This window comes from Osmerus mordax, chromosome 24, assembly GCF_038355195.1.
Source record: "Osmerus mordax isolate fOsmMor3 chromosome 24, fOsmMor3.pri, whole genome shotgun sequence".
Classification (NCBI taxonomy): Eukaryota; Metazoa; Chordata; class Actinopteri; order Osmeriformes; family Osmeridae; genus Osmerus; species Osmerus mordax.
In genome coordinates, this window is record NC_090073.1 from 5597739 (window position 1) to 5625480 (window position 27742).

A 27742-nucleotide genomic window follows, 5' to 3' on the forward strand; every position below is an offset into this window, starting at 1 on the left:
GGTCGTTGGCCAATTTTAAGTTTATAAAAAAAAAAAAAACTTTATATAAAGATTTTTATATATATATATATAAAATATATCGGCCCCAAGTGCGTCGACCCACCGGGCGCATACCGGGCATTTGCCTCAGCAGAGGGTATATCCCTGCTGTGAGGAGGCAGTTTCTGTCCCAACAGCACCTATTGATTACCACCTCCTCAATCACTTACTTAACACACACTCACACAACACACACTGACACAAACACACACACTCCTGGACACGGCAGTCGATTGGAGGGCATGCAGGTTCACACTGCAGATCTGGAAGGAGGAGCCCAGTGGAGCAGAGAGGAGATGACTGGGCAGGGGTGGAGAAAAACGTACTGCATGCATCCCTGCTTCCTTATATCAGGAATAGTGAGGTAACATACCCACTTCTTGACAAAAGGTCATGTTCACTGTTATACAATGTTAGTTGAAAGGCTGGGTGTAGCTCAGTGGTGGAGTGTTTGACTGCAGGGCAAGAGGTTGCAGGTTCAATACCCCCTCTATATGTCGTGTCGGATAAAAGTGTCTGCTAAACAAACACATCGTTATTAGAAGGATTAAGAGCAAGGATTGGGTGGTCACAGATGTGAGACCTCACACCAACATGCTACCGACCCACCCCCTTCTCGTACATCCCACCAATCGTTTCGCTGCCTTACTTCCTGACTCGCACGCCTCCCTCAAGCGTCACTGAGGTGAACCACCCTCACGTCTGTGTCACCCGACACTCATGAAGGATGATGATGTTATAGCGATGCTGTCACACACATAGGCATCTAAGAAAGCCCAATGCATTATTCACACTCTTCTGCGATTGGCTGGGAAACCAACCTGCAGTGGTGCTGTGTGAGTGACAGGTGGAGAGATGCTTGGCTTCTGCCAGGATGACCCTGACCCTGTCCTTGAGAGAGAGAGAGATGGAGAGAGAGAAAGATGTAGAGTGAGACAGTCAGCTGTATCCATAGAAGAAAACTACATTTAGCCACCAGTTTCACCACTAAGTCTGGGATATTTGATACAGCAGCTGACAGACCAGCAGGCATGCCCAATAACCTGCTACCAGGCCCTTCATTTCCTCACAGGTACATCATGAATGTACTGGGTAGAGCTCAGTGATAAAGCATTCGACTGCAGATCCAAATGTTGCAAGTTCAAATCCCCCTACGCTTTACGTCGCTTTGAATAAAAGTGTCAGCCAACTGAATACATTTCCATTTATTTACCACACTACAGGTAAATGGGTTCAACACTTAGACAGGAAGTGGGTGGGAGAGGAAAGGGTTATATTTAGATCTAAGGAGAGGAAAGAGAGGAGACAGGGAGAAGGAAAGGGAAGCTCCCTTTGGGGGTAAGAATTGAGGTGTGTGATAGAGAGAGGGAGAGGAGAAATGGAGAGGTGGAGGAGGGGGATTCACCTTGTAGGGGAACAGAGCTGTCCTGGCACACTCATGGCTGACTCAGCTACATAACAATTAAGCCTGGACTTGCATTGCCTTGTACTGGACCATGCTGTGTGTTCGTGTGTGTGTGTGTGTGTCTGACAGCCAGGCTTGCTTTTAGGTAAATTGTAGGCTTGCTCATAAACTCGTGTTCAACTAGCGCCATCTAACGGAAATTTATCATAGTTGCTATCGTAGTTGTAAAAAACGAGTTGGCCGTTAGGGGCAATATATTCGTGCGATTCAGAATTTGTTGAAGGTTTCTTGACAGCAGAGAGAGGGAAAGTGAAAAATGTAAACAGTACCGAAGTTATAGCTGGCTTTTTCACTTGTAGTGGGCTGTTTAATCTAGTGTCGCAAAGTCTGGATGACTGCCGAAACACGTTTGTCGTTACAAGACACATAAATGACGGATAAATAAAAAATAAACACCATAGTAAAAAAGTGGGAGGTGAGTTAGTTTAACTTATCTTAGCTGTTTGTTTAAGCTAGTTAACTGGTAGGGTTAGGGTTTGGGTGATGAGCAATGTGCATGCTGCAGTCAGTGCATGTATGCAGTCAGTGAACTCTGAAATGAATTTGAGGATTGTATGTCACATGACCAAAAACCTATTGAAGTTTGAAGATTTATTTTGAATAAAAATTGATTTTTAATAACCTGAGATGAAAATGAACAAAATAAAGGCTGTGCAGCATGAATGCATACATCTCCAACAGTTTAACATTATTTTGACGCTCCTAGTTCATGATGTTGAAAAGCTATTGACATTTGTAATTTGTTGATGGGCCCCAAACATACGCGTTGTTTAGGCAGCCAAAAGCATTGGCTAAGCGGACGGTCGTAGCAGTGCTAAACCCCGGATAAAATAACACAATACGGGGCGTCCCAATATCTGTTGAATATCGAACTTCAAACCAACTTTACCACGGTCATCTTTGTTGTTGCTTTCCCAAAGCATTCACGAGTTAGTGTTATTAACCTCAATTCAACAGGAAAACTAACGTTGCAACTCCTTTAGCCCTGCACTTAATGTCTCTAATTATTCGTAGTCATTAATAGATAATTGCTTATTCCTCCGGTGTGGTCTGCTGTCCGTGCTGACAATTGCTTCCTTGAGTTGGAGCCTTCTATGGTCAGTTTGTGCCTTGTGTTCAAATGAAAGCAACTTCGGTCAGCGGTGTGGGGAGGGTGGAGTCGTCTCGTGCTGCATTTACTTGCATTCGGATATTAGAAATTCGCTCTCGCAAGTGTCCGAATCGGCGGAGTGGGGAGGGTGGTTGGAGTCATCTAGTGCTGCATTCACTTGCAGTGGGATATTAGAAATTTGCTCTTGCAAATGTCGGATGACTCACAACTTTTCTTTGTTTTCAAAATTGGGGATGTAGCTGGGGTGGCAAGGCTATTTTTAGGGTGGCAGTTGTCACCCCAGTAGATTCGCCCCTGCCACTAGATCTCTTCACTTCCTACTCCTGCAGGTATCACTGCAGTCGCAGACCATGTCCAGTTGGAACTGACAGTTGTGTATAAATGCTGTGTGTTTTCCTTAAGTTGCTCTGCTTCAGCTGGGCGCTCTGGCTGGCCACCTGCCAACTGGCAGTCATATAAGACATGCAGGTGTGTGTGTAATGTTGAGTGTGTGTGTAATGTTGAGTGTGTGTGTGTGTGTGCGTGCGTATGTCTGTTTGCTTATGTGGACTGTTCTGGGATTACATAACCTAACTGAAATGATTCCTCTCAATGAAGACAAACCCTATTTCCATTGCTTGCAATATCACTTTTATTCAACAGTGTAAATATCCAGAACTTACATACATAGAATATAACACGTTTGAGCGATCTCTTCATAAATATAAAGTGCATATGTAATAAATTATTTGTCACACAATCTTTTTTTTTGTTGACATTGTGTACCTCTAGACACTCCTCACTCTCAAGGAGTTGGTTGAAATGCACTTGTTATGAAAACGATATACAGGCAGTCGTCACATTCAAGGAAGCGTTAACAGCTTTCTGCATTCACTAGTCAAACATTAGAAGCGTCATGTCAAGGTACATCAAGTATTTATTTCAAGTATTATTTGCTAAGGATCACACCTGCTCTTGAGATGAAAGGCTGCTGATATGCTCCCCAACCCCACCCACCCCTGATTGGCCCTCAACCCCGAGTCCAAACGCATCATCTCGGACTCACTCCTTGGCCTTCTCCTCCTTGCTCTCCTTGGCCTCTGTGCTGGAACACTTCTCGATCGTCTCTGTATTCTCTGCGTCCTTGCTGTCGGCTGCTTTGGGGGATGGCTTCTTCTCCTCCTTCTCCTCCTTCTTCTCCTCCTTCTTGGCCTCGGGTTTCTTCTCCTCTTTCTTGCTCTCCGCCTTCTCAGGCGTGGCCACTTTAGGGGCGGGCTTCACCTCGGTCGGGGGCTCGTCTGTTTTCGGAGGAGCAGATTTCTCCTCTTCTTTCTTGGTCGGGGACTTGGGGCTGGGCTTGTCCTCTTCAGGCTTGGCCGGTTTGTGGCTCTCCTCTGGCTTCTTCTCCTTCGCGTCTGGTTTGTCGGCCTTGTCCTCGGACTTGCTCTTAGGGTCCTGCTTCTCTTTCTCCTCATCCTTCACTTGCTCTTTCTTCTCCTCCTTTGGGGGGTCTTTGGTGACGGGGGAATTGGGCTCTGGGGTCTTGGGCTCGGGGGTCTTGGGCTGGGGAGATTTGGCAACAGGGGACTTGGGCCCTGGAGTTTTGGCGACGGGGGACTTGGGCTCGGGGGTCTTGGATTCTGGAGTTTTGGCTCCGGGGGACTTGGGCTCCGGGGTCTTGGATTCTGGAGTTTTGGCGATGGGGGACTTGGGCTCGGGGGTCTTGGATTCTGGAGTTTTGGCGATGGGGGACTTGGGCTCGGGGGTCTTGGATTCTGGAGTTTTGGCGACGGGGGACTTGGGCTCCGGGGTCTTGGATTCTGGAGTTTTGGCGACGGGGGACTTGGGCTCGGGGGTCTTGGATTCTGGAGTTTTGGCGACGGGGGACTTGGCCTCCGGCGTCTTGGATTCTGGAGTTTTGGCGATGGGGGACTTGGGCTCGGGGGTCTTGGATTCTGGAGTTTTGGCGACCGGGGACTTGGGCTCCGGGGTCTTGGATTCTGGAGTTTTGGCGATGGGGGACTTGGGCTCGGGGGTCTTGGATTCTGGAGTTTTGGCGATGGGGGACTTGGGCTCCGGGGTCTTGGGCTGGGGAGATTTGGTGGCGGGGGACTTGAGCTCGGGGGTCTTGGGCTGGGGAGATTTGGTGGCGGGGGACTTGAGCTCGGGGGTCTTGGGCTGGGGAGATTCGGTGGCGGGGGACTTGAGCTCGGGGGTCTTGGGCTCTGGAGTTTTGGCGATGGGGGATTTGGGCTCCGGGGTCTTGGATTCTGGAGTTTTGGCGACGGGGGACTTGGGCTCCGGGGTCTTGGATTCTGGAGTTTTGGCGACAGGGGACTTGGGCTCCGGGGTCTTGGATTCTGGAGTTTTGGCGACAGGGGACTTGGGCTCTGGGGTCTTGGGTTCTGGAGTTTTGGCGACGGGGGACTTGGCCTCGGGGGTCTTGGATTCTGGAGTTTTGGCGACGGGGGACTTGGGTTCGGGGGTCTTGGGCTGGGGGGATTTGGTGGCGGGGGACTTGAGCTCGGGGGTCTTGGGCTCTGGAGTTTTGGCGACGGGGGATTTGGGCTCCGGGGTCTTGTGTTCTGGAGTTTTGGCGACGGGGGACTTGGGCTCGGGGGTCTTTGGCTGGGGAGATTTGGTGGCGGGGGACTTGAGCTCGGGGGTCTTTGGCTCTGGAGTTTTGGCGACGGGGGACTTGGCCTCGGGGGTCTTGGATTCTGGAGTTTTGGCGACGGGGGACTTGGGCTCGGGGGTCTTGGATTCTGGAGTTTTGGCGACAGGGGACTTGGGCTCCGGGGTCTTGGGTTCTGGAGTTTTGGCGACGGGGGACTTGGCCTCGGGGGTCTTGGATTCTGGAGTTTTGGCGACGGGGGACTTGGTCTCGGGGGTCTTGGATTCCGGAGTTTTGGCGACGGGGGACTTGGGCTCCGGGGTCTTGGCTTCTGGAGTTTTGGCGACGGGGGACTTGGTCTCAGGGGTCTTGGATTCCGGAGTTTTGGTGACGGGGGACTTGAGCTCGGGGGTCTTGGACTCTGGAGTTTTGGCGACAGGGGACTTGGGCTCCGGGGTCTTGGGTTCTGGAGTTTTGGCGACGGGGGACTTGGCCTCGGGGGTCTTGGATTCTGGAGTTTTGGCGACGGGGGACTTGGGTTCGGGGGTCTTGGGCTGGGGAGATTTGGTGGCGGGGGACTTGAGCTCGGGGGTCTTGGGCTGGGGAGATTTGGTGGCGGGGGACTTGAGCTCGGGGGTCTTGGGCTGGGGAGATTTGGTGGCGGGGGACTTGGGCTCCGGGGTCTTGGATTCTGGAGTTTTGGCGATGGGTGACTTGGGCTCGGGGGTCTTGGGCTCTGGAGTTTTGGCGATGGGTGACTTGGGCTCGGGGGTCTTGGGCTGGGGAGATTTGGTGGCGGGGGACTTGAGCTCGGGGGTCTTGGGTTCCGGAGTTTTGGTGACGGGGGACTTGGGCTCGGGGGTCTTGGGCTCTGGAGATTTGGACTCGGGCGATTTGACAGCGGGGGACTTGGATTCTGGGGATTTTGACCTCTCGTCCACTGGTGATTTGACTGCTGGAGACTTGGCAGGCGATTTTGGCATAGGTGATTTGGATGGAGGTGACTTGGATTCTGGGGATTGGACTGCTGGAGACTTGTGGGGTGACTTGGATGGAGGTGAGGCCGCCTCCTCAGGCGACTTTGACTTGTCGTCCTCTTCCTTCCCCTCGTCACCGCCCTCTTCCTCCTCTTCAGCTCCCTCGGCCTGCTCCTCCTTGGTCTCGTCACCTCCTTCCTCAACCTCTCCTTCTGCTTTGGTCTCGTCGCCCTCTTCATCACCTCTTTCCTCCTTTTCTCCCTCCTTCTCTCCCTCGTCCTCTCCTGCCTCTTCCTCGTCATCCCCCTCTTCTGTGTCCTCCGTCAACTGAGTCTCGTCAGTCTGCTCCTCCAGGATAACCGTGTCGGACATCTCTTCTCCTTTCAGCGTCAGGTAGGAGTACGGCCCAATCCCCGAAACTAAACGAGTTTCCTCGCCTTCCAGCAGTTTCCTGTGGAAGGCAAACACAGGAAGTAGACGTGTCAACGTGAAACAGCACGGCATCAATCTCATATCAAACATGAAATTCTTCCCCACTCTAGGGATCGATCAGAGGAGTGTGTTTAACCAGCTATGTATCACTGGAACTTAGCACAGAGCGATGCCTAGATCCTGGTTGGAGCTGATCGCGCCCGAGACCAACCTGTAGGCAGCGATCTCGATGTCCAGAGCCATCTTCACGTTGAGCAGCTCCTGGTACCCCCTCAGCTGGCTGGCCATCTCCCACTTGGTGCTCTTCAACTCATTGCTCAGCTGGTGGATAGTCTCCTGGAAGATCAACAAAGGCAAAACACACACCACAGAAAATGAAGGAGATGCAGCTTTTAACCCTTGTGTTATCTTCGGGTCATTCTGACCCATCAGTCATTGTGACCCACCATCGTATTGTGACAACCACATACAAAAACGAAGTGAAGCATTTTCTTTTAACCGTTCGGCTGTCTCAGACCCCCCACATTGCAAAGGTTAAAAGAAAATTATTTTTATTTGTTTTTGTATTGGGTAAAATTGGGTAAACATAACGATGGTTCGTTATGAACCTTTGGGTCATGTGACCCGAAGGCAACACAAGGGTTAAAATATTGACCGTGGGGGGGGGGGGGGGGGGGGGGGGGAGGAGTGAATTAGGACACCCAGCATAGAACAAAAACGAGAGTAGGGAATGAGTGTTGGACCCGTTTTGCAGGACAATAAACTGCCGTGTCACTGTAGCCACCCTAGGGGGCGATACATTGTAAAACGTTAACATGCGTGGCGTGTGGTGTGTGTTCATGCCTGCATGGAGTTGAGATCTCCGTTGTGTCTGTCCTCAGTGTCCATGTGCTGCCTCTCCAGAGACTCCTTGGTTCCTTGCAGGGTCTCCAGCTCGATGGTGCGGCTCTGAAGCTGGCGTCGGTACTCGGAGATCTCCTCCTGGGCGCCGCGGATCGCCTCGGTGTTGTCGTGCGCCGCCACCGACAGACGCTGCATGCGCACTGAGGGAGGCACGGAGAGCACGGGGGTCAAAGGCATGAAGAGACAGAGGTTAGAGGTCGCCAGATACATTGTTTGAAGAGAGAGGAGGTACTGGGCGGGTCTGTCACACCCCCACGATGGGGACCCAGTCCAAACCTAACCCTCTGATGCAACAAGGAGTCACTGGGTCCAATTTCATACCATTGCCTTTCAATCTGAGGTTAACATCCAAAAACATACGTTTTTGCATCTTTTGGCAACACCAAGGTCCTGAGTTCGATTCTCACTCTGTGAGTGCTGGGTGCTAACCTCCCCTGAGCACAGGGTGACGGTGGACCCCAAGCCCACACAACCACCAGCACAGGTGACCCTGTCCAGTCAGCCTGTCTGTTAGCATTGTGACTCAGCTAGCTAGCTTCTCTTCCTCAACTCTATACTTAAGTATAGACTATAACTAAGCCAACTCTATACTTACTTTCTCAAACATCTATCTTGTGTAGGGTTATTGTAAGGAAAACGTCTTTAAAACCATATGCTTGACACATGCAAACCTAGAGATGCCAATATAGGTTCAGCACCATGGACAGAGACCCGTTGTTTAAATGCAGCAATTACGGGTAAAGGGGTCTTTCTGCAAGTGGTAATAAAGGTATGGAAAGTAAGAGTTCTCACCTTTGAACCATTCTTCAGCTTGTGTTGCGCTCTTTGTTGCGTGTCCGTCCAGCTGTGCGCGAATCTCCCTCAGTGCGCTCGTAACGTCTGCTTTGAGAGTGTCTCGAACCTCAAAGCTCATCTGGGCGCCTTGAATTTGCGCAAGAAGTTCTGCAACCTCCTCGTCGTGGTTCTTCTTCAGGAAGGCGGATTCTTCTTGTAGTACACAAAGCTTCTTGTCCAGCTCAAGCCGGGCATGACCGCACTCATCCACATACTTGTTCATGACCCGAGTAGCGGCCACCATCTCCTCGCGGGTGCGTGCCTCGTCCTCCAGTTTAGCCTGCATGTTCTGGATGTCCTCCTCCAGATGCTCGTGCTCCAGGACCGCACGAGCTTTCTCTCCGGTCAGCTGCTGCACCAGACCCCTCAGGTCACCCAGCTCGCGATCGTAATGCTCTCCAACAGACACGCGTCCAGCCTGGCTCTGCCTCAGCTCTGCCGCTTCGGCCTCCAGGTTCTTGTTGTGCATCTCGAGGTTTCGCACCTTGTCAATGTAGCCCGCGAACCGGTCGTTTAGAGTCTGAAGAACCTCCTTCTCGTTCCTTCTCGACATGTCCCCGGTAAAGACATCCACGCTGTCTGTAGAGGACGGGTGGCTGCTGACTGTACGACGGCGCTGAGATTGGAAGCCGGAAGAGGAGAGGGAGGCTGGCCGAGCCTTGCGGTATGACGCCGGGTCATAGTAGTGGTGGTCCACCGTAAAACTCATCTTGCTGGTCCGGAGGAGGAACAGTGAATGCAGCAGGAGGGGAGATGTTGAGCTTTTATAGGAGGGAGAGGAAAAACTCACTACTCAGCACTGAAATACGCTTTCCTTAAAGAGACAGCAGTTTCAGCCTCACGTCACTGTGTCTCAACGCCAGTCACCACAGACGAGCACAGGTAGCATGGAACAGACTGGGCTTATGTGCTTACTCTGCGAATGTTGTGAATTTCTCATTTTTGGAGCGGACCAACACTTTCCAGGCAATGGTGTTCGAGCAATACTGTTCAAGTCGGTCTATTTAAGTGAGGAAGGCTTTCCCTTCTTGGCTTATTTTGTGGAAACAACTGAGGAAGGTGCAAACTTCATACGAGAACTGGGGACACTGTTTCACATGTTTTATTTTTTATTTTATTTTAAATATTACCTACTGCAGCTTTAACAGGAGTGACACATCTGAGAGAGGCTGGAGAAAGCCCATGTCTCTGTCTCAACCTCTCTTAACCTGAGATGGCCTGACATATTTAACAGTAAATATCATGAGAGCTTGTGTGGTGTATGTGAGTGTGAGGGGGGCAAAGGGAGAGATAGCAAGATGTTCTGCTGATTCAATGCTGCAGTGTGAGTTTGCTTATCCTCTCAGTTACACCTGGGACCCAAACCTGGCCCTCTGACAGAACTGAAGCACACACACACACACACACACACTTGGGGTTCACTCCTGGCCCATTGACGGAGGATCAAGAGCAGGGCTGGACTGGGACAAAAAATGGCCCTGGCATTTTTGCTCAGACCAGCCCACCACAATCGGTCGGACACCACCCACCAATACACCAAAAGAGTTAAGAGATGTGATTGGGCCAGCCCAGTCTCAGTATGGAAAATGAACCAATGGGCCGCTGTCCCTGCTTTATGGGCCGGTCATTGGCCAATTTTAAGTATTAAATAAAAAACTTTTTAATATAAAGATTTATATATATATAAAATATTCTATCATATCGGCCCCAAGTGCGTCGACCCACCGGGCATTTGCCCGGTATGTCAGATTACCAGTCCAGGCCTGCTCATTAGACACACACACTCTCTTATCAGTCAGCCATCATGCACACAACCTCTCAGCAGAGGGTATATTCCTGCTGTGAGGAGGCAGATTCTGTCCCAACAGCACCTATTGATTACCACCTCCTCAATCACTTACTTAACACACACACACTGACACAGATACGAACACAGACATACTCTGAATTACACTCACACAACACACACTGACACACACACAAACACTCACTCCTGGACACGGCAGTCGATTGGAGGGCATGCAGGTTCACTCTGCAGATCTGGAAGTAGGAGCCCAGTGGAGCAGAGAGGAGATGACTGGGCAGGGGTGGAGAAAAACGTACTGCATGCATCCCTGCTTCCTTATATCAGGAATAGTGAGGTAACATATCCACTTCTTGACAAAAGGTCCCGTTCACTGTTATAAAATGTTAGTTGAAAGGCTGGGTGTAGCTCAGTGGTGGAGTGTTTGACTGCAGGGCAAGAGGTTGCAGGTTCAATACCCCCTCTGTATGTCGAGTCGGATAAAGGTTTCTGCTAAACAAACACATTGTTATTAGAAGTATTAACAGCAAGATTGGGTGGTCCTAGATGTGAGACCTCACACCAACATGCTACCGACCCACCCCATTCTCGTACATCCCACCAATCGTTTCGCTGCTTTACTTCCTGACTCGCACGCCTCCCTACGACCTCATCCCCTGTCAGCGTGACAGAGGTGAACCACCCTCACGTCTGTGTCACCCAACACTCATGAAGGATGATGATGTCACACACATAGTGGTATAGGCATCTAAGAAAGCCCAATGCATTATTCACACTCTTCAGCGATTGGCTGGGAAACCAACCTGCAGTGGTGCTGTGTGAGTGACAGGTGGAGAGATGCTTGGCCTCTGCCAGGATGACCCCGACTGTCCTTGAGAGAGAGATGGAGAGAGAGAAAGATGGAGAGAGAGAGAAGGAGTCAGCTGTATCCATAGAATAAAACTGCATTCATCCACCAGTCACACCACTAAGTCTGGGATATTTGATACAGCAGCTGACAGACCAGCAGGCATGCCCAATAACCTGCTACCAGGCCCTTCATTTCCTCACAGGTACATCATGAATGTACTGGGTAGAGTTCAGTAATTGAGCATTCGACTGCAGATCCAAATGTTGCAAGTTCAAATCCCCCTACGCTGTACGTGGCTTTGGATAAAAGCGTCAGCTAAATTAATACATTTCCATTTATTTACCACACTACAGGTAAATGGGTTCAACACTTAGACAGGAAGTGGGTGGGGAGGAAAGGGTTATATTTAGATCTAAGGAGAGGAAAGAGAGGAGACAGGGAAAAGGAAAGGGAAGCTCCCTTTGGGAGTAAGAATGGAGGTGTGTGATAGAGAGAGGGAGAGGAGAAATGGAGAGGTGGAGGAGGGGGATTCACCTTGTAGGGGAACAGAGCTGTCCTGGCACACTCATGGCTGACTCAGCTACATCACAATTAAGCCTGAACTTGCATGCCTTGTAGCCTACTGGACCATGCTGTTTGTGTGTGTGTTTGTGTAACAGCCAGGCTTGCTTTTAGGTCAATTGTGTTCAACTAGCTCCATCTAACGGACATTTATCATAGTCATATCGTAGTTGTAAAAAACTAGTTGGTCGTTAGGGGGAGCAATATATTCGTGCGATTCAGAATTCGTTGAAGGTTTCTTCACACCAAAGAGAGGGAAAGTGAAAAATGTAAACAGTACCGAAGTTAAAGCAGTTTTTTTTTCACTTGTAGAAAACCTATACGTGGGCTGTTTATTAGTGTCGCAAAGTCAGGATGACTGCCGAAACACGTTTGTCGTTACTTGACACATGGATACAAGAAAATAACGCCATAGTTAAAAAGTGGGAGGTGAGTTAGTTTGAGAACGTGCTCGCTGTACAGTAATTTGCTAGCTATGTTACCCACGCACATATTTTCATTCATTTTCAGCAACGTGACAGTGTTATTCAAGACAACATCCAGACTTTATTGAAACGATGTCATCTGGAAAGTCACAAGCTACTCCGGAAAATCCAAGGTCTTCCGCCAGCACATGCGATCTAACTTTGCTGTCCTCATCGTTCAACGTTGAACTGTCTCACCACTAGATCTCTTCCCTTCTCTTCCCTTCCCACTCCTGCAGGTATCCCTGCAGTCACAGACCATGTCCAGTTGGAGCTGACAGTTGTGTATAACTGCTGTGTTTTCTCCTTAAGTCAGTCACAACTCTCCGAGGCAGAGCAGGTCCTCACACAAGGCTTGAAGAGAGGTAAGGATACAATGCCTTTGTTGTTATGTAGAGATTATCTGGCGATGACTTATGCGTATGTCAAACCCATTACTTGCATTTATTTGTTGATGACACATTTAAATGGCCTGCAACTATAGTCAAATGATTCACAACTGTCACACAAATGATGCACCAAAGGCTCCATGACTCTGGGAGACCCTTTCAACCCTCTCTCTGACCCCCAGGTCTAGAGATGTTGGGTTGGGATCCTCCTCCAGGTGCTGGCCTAGCACAGTTCTGGAGTTACGTTTTAGCCAAGCCTCCGGGAGGCTCAGCTGTACACTCCTGTCTCCAGCAGCTGCTCTGCTTCAGCTGGGCGCTCTGGCTGGCCACCTGCCAACTGGCAATCATACAAGACATGCAGGTGTGTGTGTGTGTGTAATGTTGAGTGTGTGTGCGTGCGTGTGTCTGTTTGCTTATGTCCTGGGATTACATAAACTACCTGAAATGATTCCTCTCACTTAAGACAAACCTTATTTACATTGCTTGCAATATCATCTTTATTAAACAGTGGACATATCCATAACTTACCTCACAAAGACACACCTCTGTTTGAGAAATTGGGTCAATATTTTGTTCACACGTCATAGTTGCATAGAGATTAGGCTAAGGGACATAGTGTCACACTACATCTGAAAAACCAGGGTATGAATATAAGAGTAATGTGCACAAGACTACAGTTGATATCCCTGTTAAAACATTTGTATAGTACAAATGTAGTTTATGTAAGGTTGTTTGAATGCCTCCTGTACTGTAGGAGGCGCTGATCTCTCTCTCCGAGGGTCTGGGAGATGAGGGGGTGGGTGAGAGGAGGAGTGCGGGGGCGTGGAGGGAGAAGAGCGCCCCTCCCAGACCGCAGGTGGTCCTGGACCCCAGAGAGCTGAGGGACATCCTGCAAATCTGCACAGTCATTGCTCAAGGTCTGCACCAATCACAGCTCTCGCTCAAGGTTTTCACCAATCACAGGTCTGCACCATAGGTTAGCTTGAGATGTGCCTTGATCTTGGGAGTTTTTCCTTGTCTCCTTTGAGGGTTGTACATGCTGTTCTATGGGCATCTGTGCAGCCCTCTGTGACATTGCTTATAGGAAGGGCTGTTGTAAAAAAGGACTATTCTTGTCAATACACAAAACTGCCTGAATGAATAGTGGTCTTATCCTTAAGAGAAGCCTTTTTGTTTTAGAATTTTTTACTGCCTCTTTATACAGTTCATTTGATTCTGTGCATTGATGGATCATGTCATCAAATCAGGTGCTGATTGGCTGGTGGAGGGCCGGTGTTCGGACTATTCTTGTCAATACACAAAACTGCCTGAATGAATAGTGGTCTTATCCTTAAGAGAAGCCTTTTTGTTTTTGCATTTTTTACTGCCTCTTTATACAGTTCATTTGATTCTGTGCATTGATGGATCATGTCATCAAATCAGGTGCTGATTGGCTGGTGGAGGGCCGGTGTTCGGAGGCCCTGTGTGTTCTCCAGACTGGACCCTCTCTACCAGCCCCCAGAGTCCAGCTGGCACACACACACTTCCTGTCAGGCCTCTGCCTCGCACGCACGGTACACACACACACACACCAACTGAAAAATATCTAACACACACCTCTTACTAAGCCCCATTGCTCACAATTTTTTTTTTTGTTGTGCTTTCGTGTCACCTTGAGGTGTCTAGACTGTGTGTTGTCTGTGTTTCCAGGGTTGTCCCCAGAGTGCGCTCCAATGCTTTAGGAAGGCGATGGAGGTGGACTCCAGATGTGTATCTGCTCTGCACCAAAGCATTCTGGTCTATCAGCAGCTTGGAAACACTCAGGCAGAGATACAGGGTCTTCACCTGCTGCATTCAGTAAGTAACACACATGCACACGCACGCACTTACACACTCATCCACACACACACACATTGAAGGGGAGATACACAGTGCTTGTCTTTGCTTCCAGATGCTGGTGTTGCCACCAGCAGTTGAGTCTGGAAACCCTTTGCTCCGCCCTTCTTCTCTTCTCCGCGGCCAATCCCTGAGCCTCCTGCTGTCTGTCCCCTCCCCCCTCGGCGTGCTACACAGTCTGGCGTTGAAGAACGTTCTCCATGGCAGGTAAAGGTGCCCACTAGCGGCCAATCATCAACAGTCTCACTGTCCTTCCAGTGAATAGCCCTTCAGGAATTAAACAAATCAAGATGAACTATCCCTTTTGGTTGGCACCAAAATACTGATAGACCTGTGCACGTCTGATCCTTGAAGTTCTGCTGTGGTTTCTCTGCACTATTTGTACGTCACTTTGGATCAACACTGAATGAATCACGTAAACGTGGTGTGGTGTGCTTGCTGCTGGTGTTACAGGCTGTCAGAGGGAGCAGAGCTGTACTTGGACCTGCTGGCTGAACTCCAGTCTGGAGACCAACACACTGTGAGTCCATGCAAGCAGTTCCTTCGCGTCACAAATGACATAAATATAGCTTAGTGGTTAGAGCATCTGACTGACAGGTCTAGAGGTCACAGGTTGAATTCCCCCTTCTGTATATTGCTTTGGATGAAAGCGTCTGCTAAATGAACCCCCAGTCTCAGGTGGGCGTCGCCGATGCCCTGCCCCTCCCAAGGTTAGCCGAGGTGTACCTGGAGGCTGGCTCCGCCCTCCTTGCCGCCAAGCGACCCGCCGACGCCCTGGCACTGTGTGATGAGGTCATCAACACCACTCTGGACCTGCTGCCCAATAAGAGGCTGAACCTGGAGGAGGAGGAGGAGGAGGAGTTGGGGGATGGGGCTGAGGCCGGGTCTGTGGCCCTGGGCCGGCTGGAGACAGTGCACTGGGCTGGCTCTGCTCACCTCCTCCAAGCCCACTGCCAAGCCCACCTGAAGGACTGGAAACAGGCCGTGGAGCTGTACACCAGGTCAGGAGGGCTGGAGGTTTGGAGCAGTAGGGATTCTGGGATTTGCGTCAGTTTGTGTATGGAACCTGGGTGTACTAGATTATTGAGTGTGTGTGTTTCGTTTCAGGTGCATCAACTTGGTTGTGAAGGTGTGTGTCCTCCAGAAAGGTGATTTTTGGTGGTACCTTAGAGATGACACTCTACTTTGTGTGTGTGTTGATGTAAAGACACTGCATAGACAATGCAGTGCGTGAAACAAGCCAGATATTCTCTATTTAATGTTCTACGCATTGATATCATGCTTCAGACGGGACTCCGGTGCCCCCAGGTGCCGACCCAGCGCCCGGGCGCCACAGGGGGAGCCTGCTAGCCCTCCGCAGGCTGAAGGGGCTGGCTCTGGCCGGCAGGGGCATCAGCTTCACCCAGAGAGACCAGCTGAGGGAAGCTCTGAGGGACCTTCAGCTGAGCCTGCAGGCATCTGCAGGTAAAGACCTCAGTTCTGCGGTGTTCTGGACCTAGAAACGTCATTGACGCGGAAAGAATAGGTTGTTTTGTTTAACTATTCTTGGGCGAGGGTTTATTCTTGGAAGTGAAGGGGTCCGACTTTATAACAACTGATGATCACCTTTGTAGGGTAGGGTTAGGGGTTTGGTGTCTTTGGTGTGGCAGAGTTGTGGGTTCCTGTGTTCCAGGGTGCATGCAGGCGGAGCTGTGGCTGGGGGAGGTGCTGTGGAGGCTGGGGAGGAAACGGGAAGCTACAGGCAGCTGGCAGAGGGCCTGGAGCTCCAGCGGGGAACCCCCACCAGAGTAAGTTAAGCATAAACACTATCCCCTTCACTTTTACGATCACAGTTAGATTATTTGATCTGGGAGGTAACATGTTGTGCTTAAGGACCATGTAGCAAGTGCCTGCTGTAGAATATATGAAAGCATCTGCTAAATCAACACATTACAATCACATTCTCACTGTCAAGGGTTAGGTCGAATCCCTGTCTAATCCTGACCCCCGCACCCCTATCCCACCCCTGCCTCCTCCATCCAGGGGCCTCCCTCTCTACCTTCAGGACCCTCAGAGTGGCCCCTCCCTGGACCCTGCAGACCTGCAGCAAAGGCTGGAGGAATTCACTCTATCTCTCTGCCCTGGAGGGGTCTCATAAGGGCCAGGTGGTACCCTACCACCTACAGGACTGACCTGACAACCAGACTCTGGATCAGGAATCAAATCCACCAATGTTTGTGTGAGCTTGGCACACCGAATGGAGAATGTCGGTCTACAAAGTTTGGACCCAGAGTGAATATAGATTTATTTGGTGTCCCAAGCCCACTTAGGACTTGTTGAAAGCCAGAGCCAGCCTGGAAGAAGAGATAAGTGTGCCTGTAATCAGACTGTGTCTGTCATCACAGAGCCTTGCTATTAAGGACCCGGACAGACTGAGGACTCGTTTGGGAGGTTTTGCTAGAATGCGCTCAGTCCTGTAAATTCTCTTTGCACCCATTCAAGTCCTGTTCATTCCACACCATATCTTCTGTCATTTTACTGGATGTTGATGGAGATTTGTGATTTATGCAGGTCGTTATTTAAATTCTTTGAAGTTTTTATTATTAGTGATTTATGTGCGTTGCTGTGATGTAACTGTGCCAAATACATATGTTTTCTTCAGAGGATTTGTAACATTAGTAAGACACAAGTTGAACTTTGATAACTGCTGTTTCAGCACGGCTGGCGCATAAATGAATTAATATTCTTATTATAGAAGCGTGAATCAAATTAAGACGACCTAGAGCTTTCCAGTAAAAGTTAAAGGGACATTGAATCAAGACGCGGTGGACTTCTATTGGGTGACGGAAGTCTGAAGTCCAATCCTAATAGCGTTACCAAATATTCTACGGAGAATAATGGAACCAATTGGAAACCAGTTATGAGTTGTAGGACATCCCACAGATGTTATCTGAGACCCAATTGGCTGAAATTGAACAAAGTTCTAGAACACGGAGAAATAAATATTCCTCTCATTGGGTACTCGCCTTTAGTAGGCGTATCCCTTTCCGCCATCGCTTTTGATGTGCTCCGATCGGTCTGCTGTAGCTAGTCGAAGGAAACAAACGGAAAAGAACGTTGTGAAGCAAATTAGCAACCGAGCTTCACAAATAGCGTGTTAGCTTCTTTTTATTTATACAAACTATTTCTGGAGGAACACCATGGCCTCTGCGGCAGAGTGAGTAAAGATATGTTGACGAAAATAGTTGTTTTCTAGCGGCTATGTCAGGTCTAACAATATTTTACCTCAGCTGCGCAGAAAGAATAGCGTGCTAGGCTAGCAGTAGAAAAGTACGGCTACTAGTAAGCTAGCTTGATCACTACAATACAGTCAGTAGCCAAGGATGGAATACAATCCCAAAAGAAATTGACACCTAATGTATGCCGGTGTGGGCCGATCTGCTTTACAAACAACTTGCCAACAAGCCGTTTTAATAGTTGCTTTGGCTTATTTGTTAGGCACCCAAATTGACAGAGAACTGCATTGACAAAGCACAACTCACGCTAGCTAGCTACGAGCTAGGCTAGCTAGCTACCAAGCAATGTCTTGCATAAGAACAGGGCCTACCGGCACCGTTTTGAGTTTGCTAAGGTTGTCTATCTAGCCAAAGGCATTCAATATATCTTAGCATCGCATGGATCACAGGCTGTCTTGACATATCATAATAAAGATGACTTAACAGCTAGTTAACTTTACTAAAGTCTTCACTGGCCTCCAGCCAGCTAGCTAGCCAACTGTTAGATCCGGGTAAGTGGCCTTGCAACATTTGACAGCCACAACCAGGCTAATGTATTAGCTGCTTTTTTTAGTAGAATTTTAAAATCATTGCATGTTGTCACAGCACTCGTGATTTAGCCGCATCATATTTTGTGACGTTAGCTAGCTAGGTTAGCTAGTTGTACACCGATGTATAATTGTAGCGAAAGGTGGTGTACAATGTGGCGAACAGCTTAAATTATTAATAGAGAACCACTTATTAGTTCTTCCCTTTTGCTGTGTCATCTGAGCTAGCTAGCTAACACCGAGCTAGCAAGCTAACGTAGCCGGCTAGCAAGCTACCGTTACTACATATTTAGCTAGCGGCTCAATAACAATTTAATATTTAGGTCGTTGACTGGTCAACAATGGCAGACCGAAAACGGGGGAATGAAACTGGGTTAAGAACGCTTGTTGATAGTTAGGGGTCAAAAGTAAACATGTGTTTTCACAGATGACCTAATCTGGCATTCTTTTTTTTTTTACAGTACCAAAAATGATGATCTTTCCACCGCGATCCTGAAACAGAAAAGCAGACCTAACAGACTGATTGTCGATGAGTCAATCAACGAGGACAACAGCGTGGTCTCCCTCTCTCAGGTTAGATATTTAATGGAATGGTTCTTAACAAAACATCTTTCACTTTTGGTTTGCTTCTGTGGAAAGCACCTATATCAACAAGGCAAGTATGCCATGGCTGTGAACCAAAACCATAACATTGTGTGTTTGTTTGTGTCTGTGTATATTAGGCTAAAATGGATGAGCTGCAGCTGTTCCGTGGCGACACTGTGTTGATGAAGGGGAAGAAGAGGAGGGAGACCGTGTGCATCGTCCTGTCTGATGACACCTGCTCCGACGAGAAGGTGCGCATGAACAGGGTGGTCCGCAACAACCTGAGGGTCCGCCTTGGTGACGTCATCAGGTGAGAACCAAATAAACACAACACACAGACACACACTTCTCTGTACATACACAACACACACCCTCCTCCTTTGTAAATAAACTCGGCACACAGCTTTATCCTTGGTAAGCTTTTATCTGGGTCTAGTAACCCAGGATCACTGCCTTTACTGTGGGCAGTGCTGTACCAAAAAGCTGGTCACGAGAGAGTGGTTACTGAGTGTGTCTCTGTGTGCTGCAGTATCCAGCCATGTCCAGATGTGAAGTACGGGAAGAGGATCCACGTTCTCCCCATCGACGACACCGTGGAGGGCATCACTGGAAACCTGTTTGAGGTCTATCTCAAGCCCTACTTCCTTGAAGCCTACCGGCCCATTCGCAAGGGTGAGCGTCACACGCATAGGCCGCGCACGCACAGACACAGAACCTTCCCACCACCCTCACACACATATACACAACCCTCCCCCACACACACATACGCATGTACAGAGGGCTTAGTTATTAACCAAGCTCTCCTGACTAGCAGTAGAATGAATGGTTTTCCTCATTTGCATATCCTTCCTGCGAAGGCGACATCTTCCTGGTGAGGGGGGGCATGCGAGCCGTGGAGTTCAAGGTGGTCGAGACTGACCCCTCCCCCTACTGCATCGTCGCGCCGGACACCGTCATCCACTGCGAGGGAGAGCCAATCAGGAGAGAGGTGGGTAAACGGCCCAGCGAATGACAAGACACAAACAAACGGGCAGCGTTCCAAACCCCTTGTCCGTGTCTGGGTTGACTGTGCGCAGGACGAGGAGGAGTCTCTGAACGAGGTGGGCTACGACGACATCGGGGGCGTGAGGAAACAGCTGGCCCAGATCAAGGAGATGGTGGAGCTGCCGCTCAGACACCCTGGGCTGTTCAAGGCCATCGGAGTCAAGGTGGGACTCGCACACATACACACACACCCTTGAAGGCACAGATCAACATGTCGTCGCTGAGAGTAGATGTTTATTGATTAGTAGATGACAACGCATGGGATCTTACCAGTAAGACTTTAACTTTTTGGGAGCAGCACTGCTGTCTGTTTCCGCCAGAGGTAAATGGATGTAAATGGTGTTCACCTCCCCCTAGCCCCCTCGAGGTATCCTGCTGTATGGACCCCCTGGTACAGGAAAGACCTTGATCGCCCGGGCGGTGGCCAACGAGACCGGAGCCTTCTTCTTCCTCATCAACGGTGAGAGACGCTGCAGAACCCTGTCTGCTTTAGAATGCTGTCTGTTTAAGAACCGTGTTTCTCTAGAACCCTGTATGTCGAGAACCCTGTGTATTTCTAGAACCCTGTGTGGTCGCTAGACCTCAGCTGCTGTCGCTATTCTTAGAGGATGTGTCGCAGCGCTAGTGGAGGTCAGGGATTCAACCCAGGACAAGGGGACGCTCTCAGCCCTGAGACGGCAGGACCAGGTCTGGTTTCAGGACGGGTCTGATTGGTCATGACTGCCGTGTTTCCCCAGGCCCTGAGATCATGAGCAAGCTGGCTGGAGAGAGCGAGAGCAACCTGAGGAAGGCCTTCGAGGAGGCCGAAAAGAACGCCCCCGCCATCATCTTCATCGACGAGCTGGACGCCATCGCTCCCAAGAGAGAGAAGGTGAGGAGGGAGGGAGAGGGAGGCAGGTGTGAAGGAATCTTAACCTGGATAGCAGTGGAACGTTGTTTAGCTAGTATGTTAAAGTGTGTGTGTGTGTAGACCCACGGGGAGGTGGAGAGGCGTATCGTGTCCCAGCTGCTGACCCTGATGGACGGCCTGAAGCAGAGGGCTCACGTCATCGTCATGGCAGCCACCAACAGACCCAACAGCATCGACCCCGCCCTCAGGAGATTTGGTTAGACCCTCACATTCATACTCAAACACATTTTCACAATGCCATTCGTGCTTTATATGATGGTCTGAGTCTTTCTGGTTTAGTGTGTGTTGCCCAAAGCGTATGTGTTATTCTTAGCGTGTGTGCGTGTGTTGTTGTTGTTCAGGGCGGTTTGACAGGGAGGTGGACATTGGCATCCCAGACGCCACAGGCAGACTGGAGATCATGCAGATCCACACCAAGAACATGAAGCTGGCTGACGACGTGGACCTGGAGCAGGTACACACACACACCTATCAGTCCTGTTCCTCTGGAATATAAATAGCCTCAAATGCCATGCCGTGTAGCAGTACCAGCCTACCTGAGTCAAACTGGTAGAACACTTCCAGTTTGACATTTAACTACAGGTACATGGGGTGTTATTAACCCTGCACCTCTAGCACAGTGGTTCTCAACCCTGGTCCTCAAGGACCCCCTGCTCCAACACACCTGATTCAAATGAATGGGTCGTTATCTAGTTATGCAGAAGCCTGTTAACGACCATTCATTTGAATCAGGTGTGTTGGAGCAGGGAAACATCTAAAACGTGCAGGTCAGGGGGTCCTTGAGGACCAGGGTTGAGAACCACTGTGCTAGCAGACAGACACACAGACACACACACTATTAATCATTCCCCATGTGGGCGCTTTAATCAAAAGCAACATACACATAGGAAATACAGGAATCAAGGATCATAAGTGCCCAGTTCTAACAGTATCTCGGTGTTCAACGTCAAGGGAACGGTCTGTATTTACCAGGCACCTGTACTCATGGATGTGTCACCACGGTAACGGCCGGCGTCTGCGTTCTCAGGTGGCCAACGAGACCCACGGCCACGTGGGCGCCGACCTGGCGGCACTGTGCTCCGAGGCGGCGCTGCAGGCCATCAGGAAGAAGATGGACCTGATCGACCTGGAGGATGAGACCATCGACGCCGAGGTCATGAACTCCCTGGCCGTCACCATGGACGACTTCAGGGTGAGAGCCACAACAGCCCCTGTACCGGGGTCCAGATCTCCTGCCTGGAGTGGAGCTTAGCCCCATGACATGTTTTCCTTCTGGAGGAGGCTAGGATGTAATGACTGTGTGTGTGTGTCTCCAGTGGGCGCTGAGCCAGAGCAACCCATCAGCTCTGAGGGAGACGGTGGTGGAGGTGCCCAACATCTCCTGGGAGGACATCGGAGGGCTGGACGACGTCAAGAGAGAGCTGCAGGAGCTGGTCCAGGTAGAGCTCTCTCTCTCACACACTCTGTCACACACTCATTCTCTCTCACGCCCGACTCACCCCCCTCTCTTCCCCCAGTACCCAGTGGAGCACCCCGACAAGTTCCTGAAGTTCGGCATGACCCCGTCCAAGGGCGTGCTGTTCTACGGCCCCCCCGGCTGCGGCAAGACCCTGCTGGCCAAGGCCATCGCCAACGAGTGCCAGGCCAACTTCATCTCCATCAAGGGGCCCGAGCTGCTCACCATGTGGTTCGGGGAGTCCGAGGCCAACGTCAGGGAGATCTTTGACAAGGTGAGGCCTGGGATCCATAGCTGCACAGGGATTAGGGTTAGGCTAGTGAGGTGTGTGTGTGTGAGATCTAAACCCCCTTTCTCTCTGTGTGTGTTCTAGGCCCGGCAGGCCGCCCCCTGCGTCCTCTTCTTCGACGAGCTCGACTCCATCGCCAAGGCCCGCGGCGGCAACGTGGGCGACGGCGGCGGCGCGGCCGACCGCGTCATCAACCAGATCCTGACGGAGATGGACGGCATGTCCAGCAAGAAGAACGTGTTCATCATCGGCGCCACCAACAGGCCCGACATCATCGACCCGGCCATCCTTCGCCCCGGGCGCCTGGACCAGCTCATCTACATCCCCCTGCCCGACGAGAAGAGCCGGATCAACATCCTCAAGGCCAACCTCCGCAAGAGCCCCATCGGCAAGGTGGGGTCCCCCCCCCGCTCGCATCTCAGCCTGCTGGGAAGCAACGATCGATATATTGAAGGCTGTTCTTCTACAAGACAATTATTACAGTCAGACACACAGCCATAAAAAATTTTTATGAGCCTAATTCTGGCCTCTGAAGGTTAAAACATGGATCGTGTTTGATGTTCTGGCTGATTGGTGAACACCTCTCTGATAGGACGTGGACCTGGACTTCCTGGCCAAGATGACTAATGGCTTCTCCGGCGCTGACCTGACGGAGATCTGCCAGCGGGCGTGTAAGCTGGCCATCAGAGAGAGCATTGAGAACGAAATCAGGAGGGAGAGGGAGAGGCAGACCAACCCCTCTGCCATGGTCAGTACTGCTCCCTCCTCTCTTCCCTTCCTCCCTCTCCTACACTCCTTCCTCCCTCCTCTCCTACACTCCTTCCTCCCTTCCTGACTCTTCCCTCTCCTCTGTCTGCACTCTACTCACCTGCCTGTCCAGGAGGTGGAGGAGGACGACCCCGTCCCAGAGATCAGGAAGGACCACTTTGAGGAGGCCATGCGCTTCGCCCGCCGCTCCGTCAGCGACAACGACATCCGCAAATACGAGATGTTCGCCCAGACGCTGCAGCAGAGCAGGGGCTTCGGCAGCTTCAGGTGTGTGTCTGTGTGTGTCTGTGTGTGTGTGTGTGTGTGTGTCTGTCTGTGTGTGTGTGTACACATGCGCGTCTTTCACAGTTGTGTAAAAAAGCCAGACCTTCTCTAACCTTGTTCCCACCCGGCCGGCAGGTTTCCCACCAGCACTGCGGGGGGCAGCGGTCCCAGCCAGGGCACAGGAGGCAACAGCGGAGGGCCGGTCTTCAACGAGGACAACGACGACGACCTGTACGGATAGACGAGACACAGCGCCCCACCGTGGCCTATACCGGGATCACCTGTACAAAAACTCAACCGATTCCACCTTTTTAGGACTTTGTGCTTCTTTGTGTTTTTTTCTTTTTTGTATGATTCCCCTCTGATGGAAAAAGCATGTAGCTGCTTGGTTTTTGCTCTGGTTTGGATGTGGGAGAAGGGGGGGGGTAGAGGTGAAATGCCATTGGCTGATAACAGGGGAGGGGGGAGGGTGTTGGACCTCATTCTGAATATATCACAACCCTATACATGAATGACTACAGATGGGATTCTATGGTAGATTATAAGAACTGAAAAACATCCAACAAATTGCTAATAACTTCATTTTTTATGAACAGTAGCATATATAATGTCTGACAAGTTTGAAAATGTTGAAAATAAAATCTCACTGAATTAAATTGTGATTATCTAGTATGGGTCTTCATTGTACTATAGTTTAACGGTAATTGGTGATTCTCATATGTAATTAAACATTCTGAACACATGAGGACAGTACTGGAATGAAACGTCTCCTAGATCCACATGTTTAAAATATAGTGAACTCTGAATCACGGTGTATTATCTATTTAGACATATACATTTCAGGGCATTTGCAACAGTGATTGAAAATACATTTAACCCTTGTGTTACTGTAGGGTCATTGTGACCCGTTGTGTTGCGACAACTTTACCTAATACAAAAAAATTAAGTGAAGCATTTTTTAACCGTTGGGCTGTCTCACACCCCCCACAGCGTGAAGGTTTTTATTATAAATTATTTTGGTTTTGTATTGGGTTAAGTTGTCGCAACACAACAATGGGTCGTTGGTCATTGTGAACCTTGGGGTCATTGTGACCCGAAGGCAGCACAAGGGTTAAAATGCAAAGACCTCGTCTTCAGTGAGGTGTAGGGTTAGGATTCTAATCTTGTGTCTTGAGATCAGTAAGAATCCAGGAAGGGGAAATGAGGATGTTCCGCATCTCTCCACACCCTTTCACCATCCCTCTGCAAAGATCACACACACACACCCACCCAACAGTTAGAGGAGAATCAGCCAGTGAGCAGGTCAGGGACATACAGAGGTGAGTCAGGCCCTGTGACGCTCACCTCTACGGCTGGCACGATGAAGCGCTGGTTGTGGTTGAGCGAGGCGACCTCCACCATGTCGCTCTCCGAGAGGCTGAAGTCAAACACCTGCAGGTTCTGCTGGATCCGGGAGGGCGTGACACTCTTAGGGATGCACACCACGCCCCTCTGCACGTGCCACCTGAGAACACACACACACAGTGTTCAGGTGTGTGTGTGTGTGTGAGAACTACACTTCAAACCAGGCTGAACGTTGGGTCGTAAGTATCTGACCAGGAGAGGCCTGGGGCTGGGTTAGCCTACCTGAGGATGACCTGGGCAGGGCTCTTGTGGAGCCTCTGGGCGATGGCCCCCAGTTTGGGCTCCTCCAGCAGGCAGGGCTCACTAGGCGAGGCCCAGGGCCGGTCCCCGCTGCCCAGGGGGCTGTAGGCCGTCACACACACAGCCACCGAGCGGCAGTGAGACAGCAGCTCTGCCTGGGACAGATACGGGTGACACTCCACCTGCAACCAGGACAGTTACACTAGACTTTGTTGGATACGTTCAAAACAACATCCTCTCTTTTATTCTCTCTAGCTCTCCCCACTCTTTTTCCCTTTCTCCTCTGTCTCGCTCTCTCACTACCCCCCTCTCTTCTCACAGACACATTCTTTCTCTCTCTTACCTGGTTGACAACAGGCTTGTGTTTAGCAATGCTGAGGACATCATCGGTCTGTCTCGCGTTGAAGTTCGACAATCCGATGGCTTTCACCAGACCCTTGTCTACCAGAGTCTCCATGGCAACCCAGGTGTCCCGGTAGTGTGTGTCGGCGTAACACACACTCCCATCCACCCTCTTAGGCATGAGTTCTGGCCCACGTCTGGACGGACACACACACACACAAAAAACAATGAAGTTACACAAGAAACATCCAGTATTTCTGACTGTTACTGAGAGGGAACATCTGTGTGTGTGTGTGTTGCTCACTGGAAGGCCATGGGCCAGTGCATGAGGTAGAGGTCCAGGAAGGAGAGGCCCAGCTGGGCCAGGCTGCTCCTGCAGGCCTGCTCCACATCCTCAGGGTGGTGCTTGGTGTTCCACAGCTTGGACGTCACAAACACCTCGTCTCGGCGCAGCGCCTGGGGACGCCGTGACAACAAACGGACGGATTTAGAGGATGCTTTCATCCAGAGGGGGATTTGAGCCTGTGACCTCTTAATGTACAGTCAAATGCCTGAACCACTGAGCTATACCCATCCCTCTGCTGGTTGTCTCACTTTACTGTAAGATTCCCCATTGCTGATGAACATGTACTGAAGGAATGAACTGTCATTATGTTGCTGTGATGCTTCCTGGTTTAAATGATGCTTGCTGTTATTGGAGGGTTAGTTAACATTGGAGGGTTAGTTAAACATGTTACTGCCGTTACTGCCCTCTTTGCCCCTCCCTCTCACCTTCCCAGGCCCCACCCTCTCTGCCAGGGCGTCGCCCACTTCCTGTTCGTTGCTGTAGGCAGCGGCACAGTCGATGTGTCTGTAACCGAAGTCTAGAGCCGCTAGGACCGCCTGCTTCACCTGCAGACACACACACAGATGTACTCTCAAACACAAATCACACACACACACACACACAGATGTACTCTCAAACACAAATCACACACACACAGATGTACTCTCAAACACAAATCACACACACACAGATGTACTCTCAAACACAAATCACACACACACACACAGACGTACTCTCAAACACAATCACACTCTAATGTGTGTGCTGACCTGTCCAGGGCTACTCTTCCAGGTGCCCAGCCCTACCAAGGGCATCCTCTGACCTGACGACAGAGTCACAAAGGAACTCATGACTGCAGCTCACAGGATGAGGCAGTTACAGTACTGTAAAGAAACACACACACAGTCATGGCTTTCCGTTGTTCCAAATAGCTAAGCCTAATGGAGGCCTATAGTTGTAGTACTGGTTGTCAGCGCAGTGTTAACATGAATGACTTACTTGCTGAGCTGGGTTGATTGAAGGATCGGGTTGCAGCAGGAAGAATGACTGATGAATGAAATGATGAAAGAATGAGTGGGTGTGAGCGTGCAGGGCGTTATGCTTCGCACGCTGTGCTTTCGTTCATCAAATAAATTAGAGTTGGATGCATGCATCTTAAAGTCTGTGTATCCAAAGTATTCAAAAATGTATCAAATAAATGAAGGGTTTAACAAACAAGTCATTTTCGCGTGGTTGCGAGCGGTTGAAAAAAGACCGTGGTTTGGCGTCTTCCAGCTGCACACCTGTGCCTGGTTCAATTAAAGGACCGACTTCCGGAGATCGTAATTTTTTAACTCAAACTGCGATGCCTTGTAGTTCTATATCAAAACAAAGCAAATGGCTCTTAAACACACGCAGAAACGTAGCGTTGTTCAAACCTAGGCCTATAGCTAGTCGCAGGGGCAATGTTAGACATAAAACTCTACTGGAGCACAGGCCCCTATTCAACTCCCCTTGCTTAACCCACTATACAACAGTTCAGGGACGCAAGTTTGACATCAGCTTTGGCAGGGACATCAAAAGTACATTTTTTTTACATTCATTTGAACACAAACATACTGTTTTTTGTTTGTTTTAGTCAAAATAATTTGATCGGTAGGTCTATCATTTAGACACTTTATTTCGTTTTGTAATGTTTTCTTAGCCTACCTCAATTCTTGTGTGCCGAGTCCGACACCTGGACTTCTGTGTGCGTGCTGCAGTGGCTATTCGGCAGGCTCAGAAGAGCACGCTGACATGGAATTCTTGGGCATTGGTTTGTGTTTTCGGTTAAACTGACCAATTTTACAAGCGTTGATTGGGATACTGCGTTTATTTTTTCCGGGATTATCAATCTAAATGAATACACTGAATAATAAATTAAATTGTTAAAACTCAAACTTTCGATTTTACTGTGGCACGTGCCCCAGTAAAAAGGGTCTAATGACACCCCTGGTTAGTCGGTCAAACTTGCTGTTCGTGACTTCTGACCCCCTG

General features: G+C 49.9%; 4 protein-coding genes across 4 annotated transcripts; 2 read left to right on the forward strand and 2 right to left on the reverse strand.

Moving 5' to 3' along the window:
- Window positions 1-3656: 3656 nt before the first annotated feature.
- Window positions 3657-8907, reverse strand: LOC136933056 (neurofilament heavy polypeptide-like). Its single transcript, XM_067228437.1, has 4 exons — window positions 8313-8907; window positions 7461-7660; window positions 6829-6953; window positions 3657-6636 (listed from the first exon to the last, which is right to left on the reverse strand). Exons 1-4 carry the CDS (start codon window positions 8905-8907, stop codon window positions 3657-3659), a joined length of 3900 nt encoding a protein of 1299 aa, XP_067084538.1.
- Window positions 8908-11855: 2948 nt separating this feature from the next.
- Window positions 11856-17044, forward strand: fancg (FA complementation group G). The gene is made up of 14 exons (XM_067227676.1): window positions 11856-11998; window positions 12080-12167; window positions 12273-12398; window positions 12605-12783; window positions 13177-13339; window positions 13845-13975; window positions 14112-14258; window positions 14353-14504; window positions 14751-14817; window positions 14970-15298; window positions 15405-15445; window positions 15585-15761; window positions 15970-16084; window positions 16320-17044. Exons 1-14 carry the CDS (start codon window positions 11924-11926, stop codon window positions 16432-16434), a joined length of 1905 nt encoding a protein of 634 aa, XP_067083777.1. The 5' UTR covers window positions 11856-11923; the 3' UTR covers window positions 16435-17044.
- Window positions 17045-17338: 294 nt separating this feature from the next.
- On the forward strand, window positions 17339-24077 carry vcp (valosin containing protein). The gene is made up of 17 exons (XM_067228151.1): window positions 17339-17493; window positions 18561-18672; window positions 18822-18994; window positions 19214-19356; window positions 19542-19672; window positions 19761-19892; window positions 20086-20188; window positions 20466-20599; window positions 20699-20834; window positions 20980-21092; window positions 21666-21830; window positions 21955-22077; window positions 22156-22368; window positions 22468-22776; window positions 22976-23131; window positions 23264-23418; window positions 23551-24077. The coding sequence occupies exons 1-17, from the start codon at window positions 17477-17479 to the stop codon at window positions 23654-23656; spliced, it is 2421 nt and encodes an 806-aa protein (XP_067084252.1). The 5' UTR covers window positions 17339-17476; the 3' UTR covers window positions 23657-24077.
- A 454-nt stretch (window positions 24078-24531) lies between these two features.
- akr1a1a (aldo-keto reductase family 1, member A1a (aldehyde reductase)) lies at window positions 24532-26844 on the reverse strand. Its single transcript, XM_067228152.1, has 8 exons — window positions 26726-26844; window positions 26497-26610; window positions 26173-26292; window positions 25706-25857; window positions 25403-25598; window positions 25042-25241; window positions 24760-24919; window positions 24532-24657 (listed from the first exon to the last, which is right to left on the reverse strand). Exons 2-8 carry the CDS (start codon window positions 26575-26577, stop codon window positions 24592-24594), a joined length of 975 nt encoding a protein of 324 aa, XP_067084253.1. The 5' UTR covers window positions 26578-26610; window positions 26726-26844; the 3' UTR covers window positions 24532-24591.
- Between the last annotated feature and the right edge of the window lie 898 nt (window positions 26845-27742).